The 20284-nt window shown below is 39.6% G+C and overlaps 1 protein-coding gene across 2 annotated transcripts in view; it reads left to right on the top strand.

Moving 5' to 3' along the window:
• GALK2 (galactokinase 2) overlaps positions 1–8806 on the top strand; it is a 47894-nt gene extending 39088 nt beyond the window's left edge. For both annotated transcript variants that reach the window (XM_062000081.1, XM_062000082.1), the window contains exons 9-10: positions 1656–1857; positions 8328–8806. In XM_062000081.1, the coding sequence (XP_061856065.1) occupies positions 1656–1857; positions 8328–8535 (410 nt within the window). In that variant the 3' untranslated portion in view covers positions 8536–8806. The remainder of the gene's footprint in view (positions 1–1655; positions 1858–8327) is intronic.
• The last annotated feature ends 11478 nt before the right edge of the window (positions 8807–20284 follow it).

The raw sequence follows: 20284 nt of genomic DNA, 5'->3' as shown, positions 1-20284 counted from the left end.
TTACAGTTGTGATTTACACTTACTCTGGAGAAATAAAAAGGGATAAGACAGGTGCTGACGAAGTTTTAGTCTGTGCAGGTTGCAGTCTGGAGGAGTCATAGAAGAGACTTAGTTATGGGACACAATTCTATTTCCACTCTTTTAAGGGAAGATTTCTGCATATACTTGTAAATGTAGATTGATGAAATCATCAGAAGTGGTTGCAGATCTTGGCTCTCTCCACAGAACAGCCAAGCAAGAACTCCACGTGTCTGGGTCAGATAGCAAGTTCTGTTTGGAATACAGGGCTTGTTTCCTTTTACCTCTGAGTGTTTCATCAGCCATTTTAGAATGCAAGAGAGACCAGAAGCTGAAATAAGGAGAGGGACCTTGCTCTACAGGAGAATTTACTCATAGAAAGAAAATGAGGGGTGTTCTGAGGTGCTCTAACAAGGGTATGCTTGGCTTGTGATGAAACAAGGAAACGGGCTGCAGTAGGTGCTCTGCATGGAGAATAAAGTCCCCTTATATTTACCACTGAAAGAGCTCAAGTGCCAATTCAACAATAAATTAAATGATGCCACACATGCTCCTGGTGAACAATACTTCCTCAATAGTAGCCATGGTATGAACACAAACAGAACTATATTGGGAGGGAGAAACATTGGACTGTAACATGGGCTTGGGAAAAACAGATCAATTCTCAGATATTAGGTGCAAACCAAACCTTCCCGTAAACAGGAGTAGCTTTAAGAACCTGTAAGCACAGCCATTCCCTTCCTTTTTATGCCCCACTCTTTAAGCTTGATAGAGATCTCTACTCCTATGGTCACACAGGTCCGTGCACCCTTCCCAGAGACACTGCTTTGTCTTGGCACAATAGAAAAAAATTAGCTCAGGTCCTTGCACTAGCCTTTGATTTTAGCAGGTCAACACTAAGCAGTACCTGTCTGTGCTTGACATCACATCCACACAGGCAGCACTGACACTCTCACTGGTAACACACACCAAAAATAAACTCTGAAAACGAAACTGAGAGCACCTGCACTCTCCCCTGTGCCTTTAATCTCGTTTTATGTGTTGTCAGGTTGAGGCTGCATCATTATGAAACTTGAGGGCTTCCTTGTGCACCAGGACACAGGGATAACCATGTCTTGGAAAAAAAAGAGGGTTGATGGTTTTTGATGGTTGGTGTTTTCAAGAAGAGATCCCTCCACAGAGCTGGATCATTGACGTGCATTGGGCCTGAAGCAGTCACAGAAGGCCATGGGCACCAGGCATCCCGTGTGTACCCACAGCATGTGGGTCGGCTGGTACTTCAACGCCTGGAAGCTTCAGGTGAAGGCAATAATGCAGGTCACTGCCACTGCCTGAGCTTAGGGCTTGTCTCTGCAAAGTAAGAGGGGCTGGGTCTGGTCAGGGACACAGCAAATAACCAGAGCATGTGCACGGAGTTATCGACTCGAAAAAGAAGCGTACATTGTATTTTTGGTGAAGTCTTAAGTACTATTTTATTAGAGCTTTTAAAGAAGAGGCAGGTGAGCTTTGGCAGAAGCCTTTCAGCCTAGAGTGTTCTAATATAAAATACAAATTACTGAAAATATAATTCTACTATGTTCCTTTTGTAGTGACTATTAATGAGCAACTGTAGTACTTCACGTTTTCATTTTGTTTAGTTTCCACCTTTAAGTTATACCAGCGTGCAAAGCATGTGTATAGTGAAGCTGCCAGAGTGCTGGAATTCAAGAAGATATGCGACGAAGCACCTGCCAACGCGATCCAGCTGCTGGGAGAATTAATGAACCAGAGCTATATCAGCTGCAGGGAGATGTATGAATGCAGCTGTCCCGAACTGGATCGCCTGGTAGACATCTGCCTGTAAGTTTTGACCACAAGGAAGAGTCATCGCCTGTGGAGAATATTGTTTGAATTGATGAGAAAATATGACATGGTTGGCTATTGCAATTTTAAAATGAAAGTCTTCTTGTCTCTTATTACAAAATTAATCTCCTGCAGGGACATTACATGGTCAATTGTTTCCCTAGTGACATCTGTGTAATACTTTCAGATGAAAGCTGAAGTTTATGGCTTTATTACAGACTTTGCTTTTGGACTGACTCATCATCACAAGTGTTACGTTAGACTGTTGGCTATGGGGGTTTTTTTTAAGTTGTAGAAGTCATAACTGTTTTTTTTTAAAAACATCATCTTTTATTTAAAGCCTGTTAACTTTTTGTGCATTTTTTAACCGTTTCAGAACTGCCGCCCTGGGAACACAATCTGATCCACAGCCTTAGGTTGCCCTGAAATCAAAATGATATATTGTAAAATGCTGTTGCATTCTTAATTAAAAAAATATGTTGTCTAGAGTATGGGATAGGTTGGACAGCATTTCAGCCTTTAAAAGCTGAGTATGTTAACTGTCATGACAGCTAACACTCTGCTTCTCTCTGCACTGTGTCTGAGCTTTCCTCATGTCACTCCATCGCTGCTCCAGCCTTATTCATTCAGCTGCGTTCCCTAGCTCAGTTTGTCTGTGGTAAAACAAACCTCAACTCCAAAACACATTCCTTGGGTGTCGTTTTGTCCCTTCTTTTTTTCCCCTCTGTTCCTCCCCGGTTTCTTATTCTTAAGCTGAAATAATCTGAGTTTGAGCAGTGGCATGAAGTGAGCTGGAAATCACAGGCTGCTGTATGTGACAGGCTGTTATTTTCATAACTCTACTACAGTGGATGATGAGATCTGGTATAACCATGGGTCAATACAGAAAATGAAACTAATACTTAGTACATTCCTTCATCCATACCACAGGACCAGCAGGGAAAGGATGTACATGTTTCACTCTCTCTTAATTTGTGTTTTTCTGGTGCTTTTAATTAGGGGATGGACATAGATCCTATTGAGGGAATTCAGTGGTAGATGATCATTTTAACACTGGCTTGGGGGAATTAACAGCTGCTCACCTGAGCTTTTGCCATGACTACTCCCTCTCTGCCTGTGCCCCAGCCACCTTCTCCCAGCTGCTTCCCTCATTCACTTCATCGTGGCTCCTGGTTATACTTTTACTTATCCATTACGGTTCTTGGAGAAGGCTGTGCTTAGTTTGGGAGATTGTCTTAAGCCAAAGCATTCCTGCCCTGCCAGAAAGGAAATATTTCTTTACCAGCCACTGGCTTTGTTTTTTTTTTTAACTAAGAAATCACTCTGGCTTGTAAGGAAAATAGGAGTTTTAGAAACATGGGATTTGCCATATGCTTTCTTACTTCTGCACTCATGCGGATTTTGTAAGTTGTAATACCCATTTACCAGGTTTGTAAATTGATAGGGTACAATGCAGATGATTGTTTAGGTTAGTCTGACTTCTTTGCAGACAAGATGGAACAGCCTCTGAGCCAGAGAGCTACAAACTTGAAAAACCCAACAGAGGACTTTTGGTTATTCACAGACTGTTTTGCATGTGGGATACATATGCTGGTTTGTGATAAAACAGCCCTGCTAGCCATTGGACAGCATGATAGTAATTTAGCAATACAGGTTTTGTTCCTTCTGGGAGCCCATCCGGTATGTAACTCACAGGCTATCTTTAGTTTATTGTACCACATAATGATCACATAATAGAATATGCTGTGACAGTCACTCAGCAGGGCAGTTCCGTCATGGTTGTCCTGCTGATCTGGATGGGAGAAAGGAGAACTGTCTTCAGAGTCAGCTGAAGGCAGAAACTATTCTCTGCAGAATTATCAAAAGGTCTAGGGCTACAATGTCTTGATGCAGTGCAAAGTATCAGCACTGCCTGGTCTGTGACACCACTGACAGAGGAAAAGACTTAAAACTTCACGTCTGCATTATTTGTAGATACAGTGACTATCTCACATGGATGCCACTTTCCATAGCACCTGATGACTGAGCAGTGCAAAAGTGACCAGCCCTTTTAATTGTCTTCACTTGAATCATACTGATAGGGTCTGTTTGCAGAAATGCTGGGAGAAACTGCCCTGTTTCGAGTAGGGGAAAACAAGTAGGTGTAAACTGGTAAGATCTGCAGTGCAGCATGGCATTACCTGTGCTACATTTCAATCAGCTAGCCTGGCTGGTGGCAGCAGCCTATTGCAGCATGAAGCTCAGCATGGGGATGGAAATTCTCTGTTTCTCATTTATGCTGAGCACTGTGCTTTCCTGGCTAGACAGCTGCTGCTCTGCCAGCCAGCTCGGGTATCGTGACACCGACTTGCAGCAGTAGCACAGACACAGCCACAGAACCCAAAGGAAAGGAGTATGCACTTAGGATTTTACTAAATTAAATTAAAATTAATCAGAGCATTTTAGTTCCAGGGACCAAAATACAAATAGTGAGGGGAAAAAAAGTGATGTGTGTGCCCATGTTACATCAGATTTCTAACTTACCAGCAGCAGAGCCCGCAGCCAGTGTGATGAGCATAGCTAAGTACCACAGGGGAGTGTTGTTCACGTGAACCCGTTTCTGTGCTATATTAAAACTATTTACCCTGGGGTTCTTTTTAAATTACATTAATTGCACAGAAACAAATTATTTGTTCATTATTTTTTACAGTCTTGTCCCATCGAGAGTATTTCCTAAGAAATGCATTGTTCTCCCTTAGAAGTTGGAAATTCTTTGCCGCTTTGCTGATTCTGTGATTAGGTTTGTAAAAGCGTGTAGCAGTTCTAGATGAACACAGCTTAAGCCAACCTCTAGTATTTGGAAACTATTGGAAAAAAGTCTTCACTTTTCACAAGTTGTACATTAAAAAACTAAAGGACATAAAATCACTAGTCACTCTAGGAAAACTTGGCTGATGTGATGATGGAAATGGCCAGGAACTACATAAATTACCTTCTTTACTTAAAATGATATACAGCTGCCCTGTAACTTTAAAAAAGCCTTTCCAAAAATACATTCCACAGAATTGCCCCAGTCTACTGCTGCTCTCTCCTTACAAGGTTTAAACTGTGAAGAGTAATCTGCATATCCAGATGTTTTCTGTTTTGCCTAGATATTTATGTTTTACTGTACAGCCTCTGCCAAGAAAGAAAGAGATCCATACTTGCTGCGGTTTGTAGTGCTGAAAACTGTAACCACTAGTTGGTCAGTTGGTTTTTTTTCCTTTCTGCAAAGACAGAAGATTTGTACTTTCTCTAATCTATCTCATGCTATCAAGAGCTGCTCTACCTGTTGGTTTTCAAAGGAAGGTAAAACACAGAAGATTTACTAAACAATTAAGGAACACAAAATTGCATCTGAGCTCCTGTTTTCATTAGGTACTCTTGAAAATCTCTCAGAAACCCTGAGTGTTGCAAATAACTTACTTCCATTCTTTTATTCCCCATCTTTCGGTGGTATAAATCCTGATAATTTTTGTGTTGCCAACCATGCCTCTTAGAGTTGAAAAGAGCTGAATCCTCTCTGATCACTATGAAGAGTTTTTACATGACATCCAGGTGCGTGACAGTAGCAGAAATAACTCTGCATTTCATCAAAATGTACCACTGACAATTTCCTTAAAGCTGCAAAAGCCTGGAAGCATGGCACAATTTGAAAATTCAACAAAACAGACCAAAAAACCACCCCATAAAGATAAGTTTGCAGCTCTTTAGAAGCTAGAAAGGCTTAGAGATGCTATTCAAATCCACAGTAAGCTACAAAACAGAATAAATATAATACCCTCGTCCCTTTAAATAGTTAAATGTCACTTTAGCTCCAGGCTTTCTGAATAGCTGGCTTTTGGAATTAATAATGTTGCTCTGATTTTTTCACCTCTTGTGGCACAGTTGTTTTTAAAATGAGGCACTGCAACGTCTCACCTGCCACTTCTACACACCCAACTAGTACTGCTGGTTTTAGTCTGCTCTCCTTTGCTGCAGTACTCATGCTCTTACTCTCATTTACACACACCCTTCCTCATAAGATAACTCTCTTTTCACCAAGCAAATACTGGAACAAGATATATAAACCCCTCAAGCAGCAAAGGCCAGAACCTGAGGCTGAGAGCTGAGTGCCTCCAGCACTGGGCTGCAGATGCATTGTGTCTCAGTGCCCCATCTCTCCCTCTGTTCCTCAGCCTCTGGCTGCAGCATTGCCTGGGCCATGCATTGACCCCTGCTCCACACAGTGCTTGCTGTGGGGGTGAGCACTGCACCCACAGAACTATCTTCTGCTCAAACCCCTCTTCATAAATGCACAAGGGAGATGCCAGTGCTCAAGAAGAGTGTCTGGCTCCGAAGCCCGCTTTACCAGGACAGCCTAACTTTGCACGCAACTGACCAAGACTCAGGAAAGGTTCACACCTGCTCCAAAGTGGACTTTCTTGTGTTTTTTCTAGGTACCTGCCATGCACCACATCTCCAGGAGATGCAGAACTAGGTGCTCACTTCTAAGCTTATGTAATATAACACCAGGTACCCATTTCTCAGGTGTTACAGCACTGCCACCAAAAAGCCAAGTTCCTCAGCCATAAGCCCCAGGCATCTAATCATATCACTACAGTTGAAACTTAGCCACAGTGTTTTGAAACACAGCGACTTCAGCTCTGAAACCAGCGTATTTTCTGTCTACATTATGCTTTATTTCAACTAAGTATTTTTAGATGACTCAGTAAAAATGAGACTTGAGCATGACCACGGAGAATTATGAAATCAATAAAAGGTTCAGAACAATTCTGAAGGGATTTTGGTTGCCTACCAAAATAAAAGCCAGACACCACCCGAAATAAGGAGTTGTGACTGAGGTGACAGACCAGACGAGTACAGACAGTCCATTTAACAGGCTTTGAAAAGCACATTGGGCCTTATGAAGTCGACAGGAACGTCTCTATTGATTGCAATTGAGACTGGATTGGATCCTGCTCATTTTAGGAGGTTGCTTCATGGACCAGAAACAACAAAAATTGCATCAGAGAACCAGAGTGACTTACAGGAATAATAATAAATTAAATAAAGCACCAACAGGAAATAAGGAACAAACATAAAACCGAGTCAGTGTGAAGGGTGGCACCACACAGACACAATGAAGGATGGGGTTTCTGTTCAAGAAGAGATGTAAGCATGTTTAGAATCAAACACATATGTAAGTGCTTGCTTGAAATATGACCTAAATCTCTGCTAACCCAGCAGCATACCAGATCCATTCAAGATAAAATGCATGTATGAAAAATTACCACAGCCAAGGCAGAGTGAACCGTCCTTTTCCAGTGTTATTCACATGATGCTGTCTCTCCCTCAAACACATTCTAGGACTGGGAATTCTCTCTGTGCATGGCTATTGGAAACATCAAAAGTATTTGTTTGCAAATCAGATTAGGGGTCTCATGAGGATAAGATTTCAAATGAGTTCTCTAAATCATTCTGACTAGGTTAGAAAAGCCCCCCCCCCCAATTTTTTTACATGGTATTTTCCTACTTCTGAATCTAAGTGAAGATCACAAGGCAGAACACAGGTAAGCAAGGTACTGAACTTAATTCTACTCAATTCTAGTGAGATGGCAGCTGAGTCTTGCAGAGTAATGGCATGGGCTTTGCTGCAGGACATTTCTAGCAGGCAGATATCTTGAAGTTGAGAATGGTTTGTATTTTGGATGTCATTTATTTGTCATTGTTCTTTTTATTCACCCTTCTTACTAAAAGCAATTTTTTCTCTTGGGACTAATTTCATATTTCACCTCAACTGCTGTAAAACTGAAGCTGATGAGGTTCCTGTAAAGACAGACACCCAGCTCTGCCCATCCAGCATAAGCAGATGTTGGAGTGTGATGACTCTGTGTGACTTTAAGAGTTTCTGAACTCTCCTTTTCTCAACTGGCACGCTCAGCAGCCCTGCAAAAGCCTGTGAATCTTCAGCATGTGTTAGATCTGTCCTAAAGAATAGAGCTATTTGTCTTTGCCACATTAGAAAATGGCTTTGCATGCCTACATCCTGTGCAATTAGTTTATGAGCCCTCTTTTGTTATTTGTGTTATGCATTTCTGTTTTCACTTTTGCTGTCCTACAAATGTTGCTAACACAATTCCTTTCTTCTCCCTCTTTCTTCACCTCAGCTGTGCCGTGATCCTTCGGACGGCTGATGCTGAAGCATTATAAAACAGGGCGACTTCTGGAGTTGACAGAATTGCCCATAGTGCAGTTTAAAGCATCAGCATATTCTTTTTGTCCAAAATGGTAACTGCAAACTGCTGTCATGTCACATACAGCCAAGTGAGCTTCCGAGAAATCAGATGACACAGATGTGTTTTGAGTCAAGTATCCGCTAGTTTTCTATAGGAATTTTATACATGACAGATGACCCCTTTTTCGGTTTATTTTACATGATTTTTTTTTCCCCTGTTATTTTGTTTTAGGCAATTTGGGGCCGTGGGGTCACGTCTGACTGGAGCTGGATGGGGTGGCTGCACTGTGTCAATGGTGCCTACTGACAAGCTCAACACTTTCCTAAATAATGTAAAAAGAGCTTATTACCAAAGCGACGCCCAAAGGTTAGCGCTGGAGAATAAGAGTCTGTTTGCTACCAAACCTGGAAGAGGAGCTTTGGTTTTTGTTGAGGCCTAAAGAACGTAAAAATTGTAAAGAAACTATGTAGGGCATTTAGAACTGGCAGTACTTCCCCCGCCACAGTAAATGAATGCCTGCTCTGCTTTTTATTGTCATGAGCAGTTGCTATTATCACAATATATTTCTGAAGAACCAATTAAAAGAAAACCCTTTGATTACAAACTCTTTCTTTTTCAGTACTAAAAATACCTTTCAGTATGAACATTGATTTACAAGAACCTGTACACAAGGAAATTGGAAAATGAAATAAAGATGATACTTTCTTAAAGTGTGTGTCTCTCTCTCCTTTCCTGTTCACTGTCCTAAAAGTCAGGCCAGGTGAAGCAATGAGCCGTTGCAGGGCAGTAACCTGCCATGTCTGCAGGGCTGCTCAGGGCTTATTCTTTTCAGCACTTCAAGTTCCTTCTAAAAATGGACAATTACATTAAAGCATTAAAAAAAAATGGGAAGGACTTTGTTAAGCATTAAAAGTTTTATACTCTCCTCCAACAAGATTATTATTGCTGTAATTAGATAGTAACAGAGAAGCACCTGCAGGCCAGACGAAACACTGGGAATCCATGACTTTAGGCAGGAAGACTTCCCTTTCAGCTGTGTTTCGTACATATCTCTGAGCAAAGGTGACTAGCTACAAAATTGGCAATGAAACTAAATGCTATGAGCAGTACAATGTGACAACATAGTCTTCTAAGTGAATGAACACATAATGAAGCAAAGTTTGGGTTACCCGTGTTCTATTTGTGGAATCCTAGCTGGGCTTCTATGAAGTAGAACATTGGCATTTTATTTCTGTTACAAAGGATTAAATATAATCCATTGACTGTGTAAAAAGGCAATTTAAATCTGTAAGAAATAATGAAGGAGATAATTCACTCAGCTGTGCTAAAGTGAAAAAGTAAGACCAAGAGCAAACATCATTGGCACACTATTGACAAACTCCTCTCTGGCCTGGGCCGATCTGGTGGGTGTAGGTGTGCTGGCAGCACAGCCTCCAGGGTTTAACCCAGCTTCTCAGGGGGAGGAACAACTGGGACTGCAGAAAGGGTAAGGCACACCAAGATAACCCCAAAGATGTCCCAACTCTGCTTCCAGGTGGAAAACTGGGTTCCTGTGCCTTCTCATGGCACAAATTTCTCCTTCCAGAGAAGTTTTGCTAGTGTCATAACCCTTGCAGCTATCAAAGACACAGCAAGATTTGTCCCTGCGTGCATTTTTGTGATGCTAAGCACAAGTTAACATCCAGCAATCTGTGTCAAATTAGAGATGTCTCACAAGGGATCCTCTGTACATTACCCATGATAATTGAGGCAAAACCAACGTCTTAGAGGCTACTAATTCTGTGAGAGGACTCTGCCAAATTTGAACACAGCAGATGAACAGCAGCCAAGGCAAACTGCCAGATCTTTTCAGGAACCTCAGAGGGGAGATGCAGTGGTAACACTATCACTACAGAAGATTTCTGTTCTCTAAATACCAAGAAAAGTGGAACAAAGAGTGCTGTAGATCAAGCAAATCAAGTACTCCAGAGAGCGAAAGGATGGGGTCTGGGTATGATGGAAGGAAATGAAGAAGTAAGATTTGGAGAGAGGACAGTTAAAAGGGTGATAAGGGGAAAGCAGGGGATAAGGCAGGTAGCTAAGAAAAAGAGGCAGAGTTACAGAAAGGTTTAATCTCAAAACATTCACTATTAGTAGCTCTGGGAATTGAATATCTTGTAACCTGGTTGTAATGCACAACAGATGTACTATACATTTCAGCTAAACCTGCAAACGTGGGACTCCAAAAGTCAAACAGCAATAGGTAAATATCTTCAAGAGTCTCCAAGATAACCTTGGAGATGTTAAAGAAAATAATGTCATGGCTTTGTTACCAACTGCCTCATTAAATACAGTCCTCAGTTTGCTTCAGTGAGTTCCTGTTTCTTATCCTTTCATAATAATGGAGTATGAGACAGTGTGTATCAATCTTTCCATTAACAGATTGAACTTGAGCTGGATTCCTGGAAGCACTGATCAGTGTATGAGCAGAGTAAAAGGATATGTTAGAGTTTTTTGGATTGTTTGCTTTTTTTTAAGTTAGGCATGAGACACAAAGTCATGGAATCCTGCTAAAACCATGCAGGCAACTTTTTTGGGCTGCAGCACATATAAAAAACCCTTTCTGTTAATCTTATAAATGATATTCTCATAAACAAAGAATAGGAAAACAGGAAACTGGCACAGTATAAAAGAATAAACCCAAACATTCTAAACTTCTGATTAATTTCTTTCCTTTCCCTTTTTATTGCTTCAAGTGTCTTTCCCGTATTTTATTCTGAAATCTGCAAATAAAACTGGGACCTGAGTTTCATGGAAAGACCTATGGCATTCCAACTCCATACAGAAAAATGGCACTCAGGCATCTTTATTTACTGACTGCCAAATGGAAGGAAATGTTTCTTTTCAAACAAACACACAATCTGTGGGTTTGGTTTTTCTTGTTTGCTTTCTAAACCTTTGAAGATGCTTTTCTGTCTAATGGTAAAATGCCCTGATAATTGGAGCATAAGAATGATATATCAACCATCTGCATGGTAAGCAACAAGAATATTAGTACTCTCATAGAATGGTAGGGATTGGAAGGGACCTTTAGAGATCATCTAGTCCAATCCCCCTGCAGAAGCAGGTTCACCTGTATCAGGTGTCATAGGAACATGTCCAGGCGGGTCAGGCAGGATTTTGGTTTGGATGAATATTTCTGTGTCTAAGGCATTGACTCCTAAGCAAGTCTTTCCAAGTCTGTACTTTTAATAGCTTTTTCTGACTGCCTTCTCAAAAATCTCTGTAGCTAAACAGTGCTAATTGGGATATATACACCAACACCTACACACAATTAAATGTCAAAATATATATAGAGGTGATGCTTCTTGTTAGTAGGAGCTGTGATTATCCATTGAGTGTTTATCTTATTATAACATCTGACTGTAACTTGCACAATCATGAGTTTAATCTTACTGTGCAGTAAATGGGTTCTAAACCTTTCCAAAAAGGATCTGGCACGGAGACACCATTAAACATCTAAGTGCAGCAGCATTGCCTGGTGCCACATTAATACTCTGTATTATCTTAATCCCGTTGACACATACATCTTCATCGCTCTATTCGCTGACTCCATGTCTCGTACACAGGAATGTGCTCATTCTCCAAAATAGAATGAGAGTAATTTTGCCATTCATTTGTTAGGAGGGGATCACGATGGTGCATTTGACATTTGCTCTCTTGGACACAGCACACACACACACAGACGTGTACATATGGCAACCTCATATATAGTAATTACTTACATAACATTTTCGGGAATATTGGTTTCTAGTTAATAAGGTCTGAATGCCAACTTTTATTTTAGTAACTGCTGTGTACTTACTCAAGATAATCCTTCTGAAATTCCACTCTCAGTGCATGTGTGTCTCTAATAACATCTTGATATGTTGGAGCAACTGCTGCGCTACGGTTTCAATCAAGTGAAAGATTTGTGTTTTCAGCTAACTACCAAGGTTTTTTGTGTGCTAAATCCCAAAGAGCTATAGCTAAAGCTACACCCACAATGCTCACAAGAGCCATTTTATTCTGAAAAAAAAGAGAGACACTTTGCAACTTAAGTAACAAACACAAAAGTAACACTAGCATGAAAAAAAGCCAGCCTGGTAAAGCCTCACAGCATGAAAACTCTGAATTGTGCAGCACAATATTTTAATGTTCATTTGAGGATGGAGGGCTAGGAGTTGATAAGAGACTAGTTCACAGTGCAGAAAACAGTACAACGTGAATGTAAAACTGTAACTGAAAATTACTCTCCGTGATGTAGCCTTGCTTGACAGATTTCTCCAGCACACACAGGACTGGCAGAGAAAATGCTGCCAAGCAATACTGCCATTACATCTCTTCTACCTCAGCTCTGCAGACAGCTTTTTTCTTTGAAAGCCCTTCTGAGATTCAATATGCCATAAAATAGAGACAAAAGATTAATTCTATCCTTGATCTTCTCTTATACTCTTCCCTCTGCTTTTAGACTTGTGTCAAAGGTAACCAGCTAAGAGACTCTGCAAGATACCACACCACAGCCTCCAACAATAGCGAGGTGTTTACAAGACAACTTGCCACGGTGCTGCTGGTGGATAGTACCTGACCCCATCTGCAGCCTCTTGTTCCTCAGAGGGACTGCAATGCTCAGTTTAACTGCTCTAGGACCAAGCTGTAACCGATACACTGGAAACTGCTGTTTCCTGGGCAGATTTTTTTTCCCCCCTCAGGTCAGATACGTTTTTTTCACCAGTAAAACCTGAAGACAAACGCTTTCTGAAGCCCCTGAGGACTGTGCAGCTTTGCCCATTGAGTTCAGCAGAAGGTGGATTTACCCCAACCCACAGCCCCTAGCAAACACTTCACAACAGGCAGTGAGAGTTTGCATATAAAGCTGACATTCCCCAAATCTCACATGTAGTGAAGGCACTCATGCCAAATTCATCATCTGTGTAAGACTCACTAATGGAAAATTTGCAGAGTAAAAAGTATTGAAGCTAATGAAACAAGGAGACACTCAGGAGCTTTCAGAATTAAATGGCCAACAAAATATTTGAGATGGATTTCCAACAGCAGTGGTTCCTGCAGAAGCAACAAACCGGGTGAGGATTTACATCAAAGCATTTGGTGTATTTATTGGATTTTAAGTCTAACGCATTTTGAGAATCACTGTTGTCTTCTAAGCACGGCTTTGTTGCTCAAAATTACACATTCATATTAAGAGAAAAAAAGAATATCATCTCCCCACAAAAGCATGCCTTTCTGCACTTGGCACACAAGGCTCAAATAACTCAATAAAGATTAGATGTACTTCGAACTGAAGCACACCAGCGCCCAAACAGCTGTCTTCTTTCCAGACAAGCTGTGTGTGATTTGGAGTGGGAATAAAAATACGTTGTGTTAGCCAATGATCCTGCTGAGGAGAGGGGGGTTTTAACAAGCCAAATTAATTTTTCAAGGCATACTGAAGCAGGTTTGTGTGAAACTCTTATAGAAGTTCCTGAGGGTTATTATTAAAAGCCTGGTTTTTCCTTTTTGCCAGATTTCACACCATGGAGGGATTTGTGTTGTACATTTTCTGGTTTCTAATATGTCCCTCCTATGACAAATATATATAGATATATATACACACACACACACATTTATTTTTGTTGGCAAAGCTATTCTGACTTTGGGCAGGATTTTCAGTTCTGTTCCTATTGATCAATTATCAACAGAATTAAATTCTTCTGATTAAATGCTGAACAGTTTTCCATGGGTTTTCTCCCAGTGAACATCCCCTCTTGTAATCATTTCCTTTGCATCCAGGCTTCTGGCTAGAGAAGAATTAAGACAATAGTTTTACCCGAGATCCTATCCTTGAGAAATAATTAGGGAGCCACTTTTAAGCAGCAACAGCAGCTGCATGAATAATAATTTTTTTATGAGGTCTCAACCTAATTTTCTGTTAGAAACATTAACTTTCATAGCTGAACTTAAAAGTCTAACAGAAAACGGGAGCTAAAAATCAGAATCAAAGGAGTGTAGCAAGGATTTACAGAACTTTGATGAAGTTAAAGCTCCACAGATGAATTGTAAACTTAATCTGAGCCAAATACTAACTATGAATGGAAATATTTGGGGACAAAGGGTTAAAAACAAAAGGAAAACATACCTATGATGCTGCTTTTAAAGTTAGTTATCATTGGCAAGCCCTGACCCCAAGAATACATCCCATTTCTATATTTTAACATCATAAGACCATTTGAGAGCAAGAGGCAGCCTGGGATGCTTTTGTTTCTGATGATCTATAACCTAATGATGGCCAATGGGGAGAGAGAGGGTACTAGTTGCAGATGGTTTTCAGTACTTCCTCTAAAGGGAATAGCAGGGCTAGTGTCAGATGCTTCAAAAGCCAGGCTTACAGATCTCTCACCATCGTTGAAAAACTCCCAAAGTTATTGTCTTGTCCTCACAAAGCTGATTTTTGGGTAAAATAAATTCAATGGTTAAAAGAATAAGATTTTACTGATAGAAATGCCACAGATCATTACATTTTTCTTAGCATTATGCTAAACTAGCAGCCCCTTGCACACAACCTGCCCTTGCTGATCTTCTTTCTCCCCTGCTTTAGCTGTGCTCGTTCAGCAAGAGCGATCTGGTCAGAACCTCTGGAAAGTAAGAGCACAACTACCCCAAGAAATGCCCATCAACTGCCATGGCACACGAGTTAAGGGCCTTGAGATTTCAGTGCCCATTTTATACTTCTGTTCCATCACTAAGAAAATGGCAGTCACTTCATAAACTCTTTCAAGGCAGCCTAAGGGGCTGGGTTAACAGAGTCTGAATCTCAACTATCTGCTTTAGCCCCATTAATGAGATTTATTTTATTTCTATGTAGGTGGTCTCTTATTTCTTAAATGCAATTAGCATACAGTTGTTGCCTGATGGTTTTGTTTATTTTTGAAAGTGCCGACTCCTGGACTTGCTTTCATAGTTCTGAAGTTTCCAGAACTGACTTTTGTGCTTCACAAGCCTATTTTCAGGAAATATTTTGTAAGAGGGATAGTATTTTGAACGCCACTTTTGTGGCTGTAAAGCCTTCTCCTTTTTTGCAGCCTTTGTCTATTCATTAAGAGCCATCTCTAATTCCTAGATGTGTTTTGGGAGATGGGTTCCTTGCCTTTCAAATATGTAAGATTAAAAAACCACACCATTAAAAATACTTTAAGTCTTTAGACAAAGTTACATGATCATTTTATAAGAGCCTATGCTGTGTAACGTTCAGAGTGGTGCATGGAAGCTTAATTATTTGACCATTTTCAGGTTTTCTCTATGCATATCACGATGTGCTCATTAGCTGCTTTTTGCTCACTACATAAGAGCACAAAAATCATCTGTCTTGCTCTGTTTTAGCTGTAAAATGGGTAGAAGGGTTTAGGCTTTTACACAAGCTATGAAAAATTTCAACATCCTGGTTTTTGGGGGATAACATAGATGAATGCCACACACTGTTTCCAACTTCTAAGTTTTATTATAGTCCTGCTTTCTGTGATTCATGAATTTATAATTCATACTCAAAAAGGAAAATGGAACATTTTTGAAAATCAACATCATGCATATTGCAAGTCACAATAAACATGTCAGCAAAAGTGAATATACTAACAGTTTATGGTGGCTAATTTGCTAATTTATTCTTTTTATATAAATGAACAAATTACAACTGCCCATTGTGGTCACATTAAAGGCAGAATGGTGTGGAAATTTCTGTTCTCAATAAATCCATAAAGAAGTGGACACAACTTATTTTTAGACAGAATTCTGCTCATAATCTGAACAGCCACCTAAAATCTGTTGAGAAAAACATAATTGGTTTCACAAGAAGTCTAAAATTTTTTTATTCCATTAGTCACCCTAATAACAAGTTTTACCATTTTTCCTTGTAAAGTTCATAAAAACAGTATGAGAAAAATAGAAATACCACACTGAAAGTTGGGTGGGGAAGTAGGGAATTTTCCACTCTTCTATATGATGCTGCAAAAATTGTTGAAGCCAGTGAAGTTAAAACCACTATAACGTAGAACCTGACTTCTAAACCTACTGAAAAAGAGTTGCCTTGTAACAAAAGCTGCTGAGATTTTAAGCAAATTGTGACTCAATACACTGAAAAACAAAATGGATTTTCTTTCGTGTGTTGTGTACAAACACTTCAATATACAGAAGATCAAAACTAAGAATTCCCATCAGAAAATGTTTTAGAGGAACTCAAGCAATTCTTCATTAAATCCTCTACTCTAGTTAAACAGTCTGGTTAGAACTATTGTATATACATGAGGAAAAGAACAGAATTCATTAGGAAATCTTTGCTTCTGAAACCCCTTAGTTCAAGATATAAATACAAAAGGCTCTGCATATCTGTACTATAGAACAGATAAACGCTGTCCACATTTGGAAAGATCCATGCCAGATAGAAATATGCCCAAATTCAGAAAGACTCTAAACGTCCTCAAGATTTATAGATATTTGGATCCAAATAGGATGGTTCAGGGTCACGATAGAGCCAAGTCGATATATAAACCTAGAATCCAGATACAATAGGAGTTTCATTACATTTTGTGAAGTTTGATTTACATTTCTCACTCAGCCTTATTCCCCCCAAACCTAACAGAAACGAAATAAGAAAACCAAGCTGAAGTAGTCGCAGTTAAGACATTTTAAATCATATGTTGGGTATAATGAGAGGAAGGACCAATCAAGGGGGGTTTTTTTCTGTATTTCTAAGTTTCTCTCTTTTAGGCAAACCACTTGCTGAGATTGTCTGCATTACTGTGGTCTGTCTCAGTCTAGAAAAGAGGAAAGTGTTCCAGCTATTGTGGATCATAGCAGAAAAAGGAAACAAAATAGATGGGTGAGACTTTAGTAATGCATTCTTCTCCTCCCTGCCCCAGCTGGTTTAAACCATCTTGGCAAAAAGTCTTGAGGAAAGGTTTTTAAAAAATGATATAGGTTAAAAGTCAAAAAGGACATGGTTAGTAATAACTTCAGTAAAATCAGTCCTGCAAGTCGAGGAATATAACACAGCATTAACTATTTCATGTGTCTTAAGATAGCTGGAGGTCAAAGGACTTTGGCCACCTAAGTGTGAAGAGCACACACTTGCATTCTGGATCTGAACTGATACAAGAGGACAGGAAGACTGGGGAAAATGTCAGTAAAGGATGTTACCAAGCTATCTGAAAGCAAGAACAGAACAGGAACGTCTATAGCCATGTTAAAAAGCCATGTATGCCGAGAATGTTCTGGTGAAAAAGAAATCCTAGTTAAAAAAACCCCACAGTGTAGTGTGATGGTGACATCAGTATAAGAAGGGATCAAAGACTGATGGCAATGAGCTAATGTCATGGGAGATTATCCTCCATTTCAAGCAGGAAAACTGTGGACTACAATAGGCATAAGATCAAATCCTTGGCACGGATTACAAAGACCTGCAGGTAAGCCTGAGTTACTTCAAAATCAATGCAGTATTTTATGCACAGTTAAATTATAATTAAAGAATCAAGCTTTGTGATAGAGTTTTATCAAGAAAGAACCTAGTGAATCCCATTTTAAACAGCAGTTTACTACCATCATGCTTTTACCTTAATCTACCTAATTCTTTATCAGCTGAGGCACGATGCTCATTTTGTGGCCATTGAAAACACTAAAACATGGTAGAAAGGAGATTTGCAAAAGAAAAAGAAGTCAATCAGAATGTGGAAAACACCCCAGCACAAATACAAGTTATAAAAGGGAAAGTTCAACATAAATGCAGCATTATTGAAAACCACTGACAGTGTAATACAGAAAACAAACTTAGCCATTATCTTTATGTCTGATTGGTTTTTATCTACCACTTCTTTTTTTAAAATAAGGGACTCCTAAAGCTATTTCAGCTGCAGATGTGTAGAGAAAAATGCTCTCAGTTTTCAGTTTTTCTCCCCAGTTTCATATATTGTTGTTTTCTCTCCATAATCCTCTGTATTCTGATACTGCCACTACGTGTGCAACTTTGCTCTCCAGAGTGTTTTAGTAGCATAGTTTACAAATATTAACAGAAACGTGGCTTTTGTTAGGGAGCTACCCATAGTGTGCTGCTTTTAATATCAGAAGTATGTAAAGCAAACCTCTGTTATGGTTTTGGATTCCTTTGGCATATCACTTATATGTTCACAATCTTCACTTAATGCTTCATCTGCCATAGATTTCCTATCTTCATGTAGATCTTTGTAACTTTGGTCTTCTGCTGCAAAATCACAAAGATCATACAATTTCACTTATTGGCAATAGATAGGTATTGCAGTTTACCTATTTTTTTTGACATCTCTTTTCATCCTGTAGCATTTTCCTTCTAGTGTAGGATACTTTCAGTGAAAGATTAATAAATTGAATTTCACCTTAGTACCTTTCCTGCAATTTTTTCCAGATAGAAACGCTGTGCAAAGAGATTTCACTACAGGTGAAGAATCAGTTAATGAAAAATAGAGCAGAAAGGTTATTTAATCCACTTTCTGTACTTTAAAAGATGAAATTACATTATCAGGAATACACTGATTTGTTATTTCTTTGAAACTTAGACCCCATCACCCAATACTAACAATAAACCACAGATTCTTCCCTCTGCCTAGCTTGGATTTTTAAAAATACTACTATTAATAATCCTAGATTCTTAGGGTGGTAGTAGGTAGACAGCAAATACCCAGTCTGACAACACTGATGTTCTTCTGCCTGCCTGTCCCCATCCAGCCTGCCTACCATCACAATAAATAAGATGTAAAACACAGGCATGTAAGAATTTGACTCAGTACAATTTGAACAGAAAGCAGGTAAATGGGATTGTGCCTCTGCCTAGCACAGAAACATTACATTTTCTGTCATACATGGATATGGTCCAAGAGCAAGCCTTATGTTCCTCAAAGTTCCTGTAATTAATTAAATGAATGAAATAATTACTGGACAAACTGAGTGTGTAACTATGACATGCTGAATTATTTAATTGATCTTCAGTACCCTCCTGTCCCTTCAGAGAAGCTACTCAAGAAAGTTGTTGGGTTTTTGAAGGTCTTGAAACAAAAACGCAAGTGAGTTCTAACTTTACAGTAAGCTGTCAGGCATCCACAAAGACAAAACCAGATCTTAACTGGGCAAGTACATCATAGCCACAGGTTATAAAGCAGACACAGATGTACAAAACTATCAAGACAGGAAAACAAAAGTTTGGAAGAACAGTGAGAAAAGCTTTACATTTTTGCATAACAGGAAATCCACTGAAGAAAAAAGAATTACAAATAACCACTAACATGCCTCATTTGCCTTAAAGAAACACAAAAGCTCCTAAAAATGAGAAATAACATCATTGAACAAGAACCACAAAGTGAAGAATTTTATTTCAAAAAAATGTCTTTGAACACAGCGGCTCTTTGCACAGAGAAGATGGAGCTGAAGACAAAGAACTGCTAAAATAGGACTGAAATGAAAGCCAAGATGAAATATCCTCCTCAAGTTCTGATGCTGGCAGACAAACACCATTCAAAAAAAGTTTTCCAGCTATGACAATTATCCCATAAGGCTTCAAAACATTTTGTGTACTCACAAGAATACTGGTGAGAATAATGTCCCAAACTGCTGAAAATCAGCAAATAGGGGAAGGACACACCAAGCACTTTCAGATCAGTTCATCTGAATTCTTAGAAAGATGTTAGAATACCAAAGGGAAGAAAGGTTACTTCATACTGAGATTCTGGTTCTTGGGCAAACATCTACTCCAGGAGCCTGCATCTCATGACTTCTCTTTTTGCCTTAGCAGGACACACATTGTGTGGAGCCATCCACCTTTTTCTAGCCCTGCAATGTGTGCCCAGTCATAGAGATACTCAGATCTTTACATTTGCAGCAGCATTTAAAAGAGACTTGTAGAAAGAGATACAAGGCAGAAAAGTTATTTAGCCACATCCTTCTTGTAGTAAACTCTTCCTGGAGCAGGTTTAATCACTAATTAAGAAAGTAATTTTGACTTCCTCATAACAGTTCTTTCCCTGGCCCATCATTTAAGTGGCCATTCCCTCAGCTGAGTTGGGTATAGCTGCATATCTCAGCAATAAACTCAAATGAAGACATCACTTGTTTTTTCAGGCTTTGCCTGGAACTTCTGAAACTGCTCAGGATTTTCTGAA

The sequence above is a fragment of the Colius striatus genome, chromosome 7 (genome assembly GCF_028858725.1).
Source record: "Colius striatus isolate bColStr4 chromosome 7, bColStr4.1.hap1, whole genome shotgun sequence".
Classification (NCBI taxonomy): domain Eukaryota; kingdom Metazoa; phylum Chordata; class Aves; order Coliiformes; family Coliidae; genus Colius; species Colius striatus.
The sequence above is the reverse complement of the archived record's forward strand: the minus strand, read 5'-3'. Positions and strand labels throughout refer to the sequence as shown.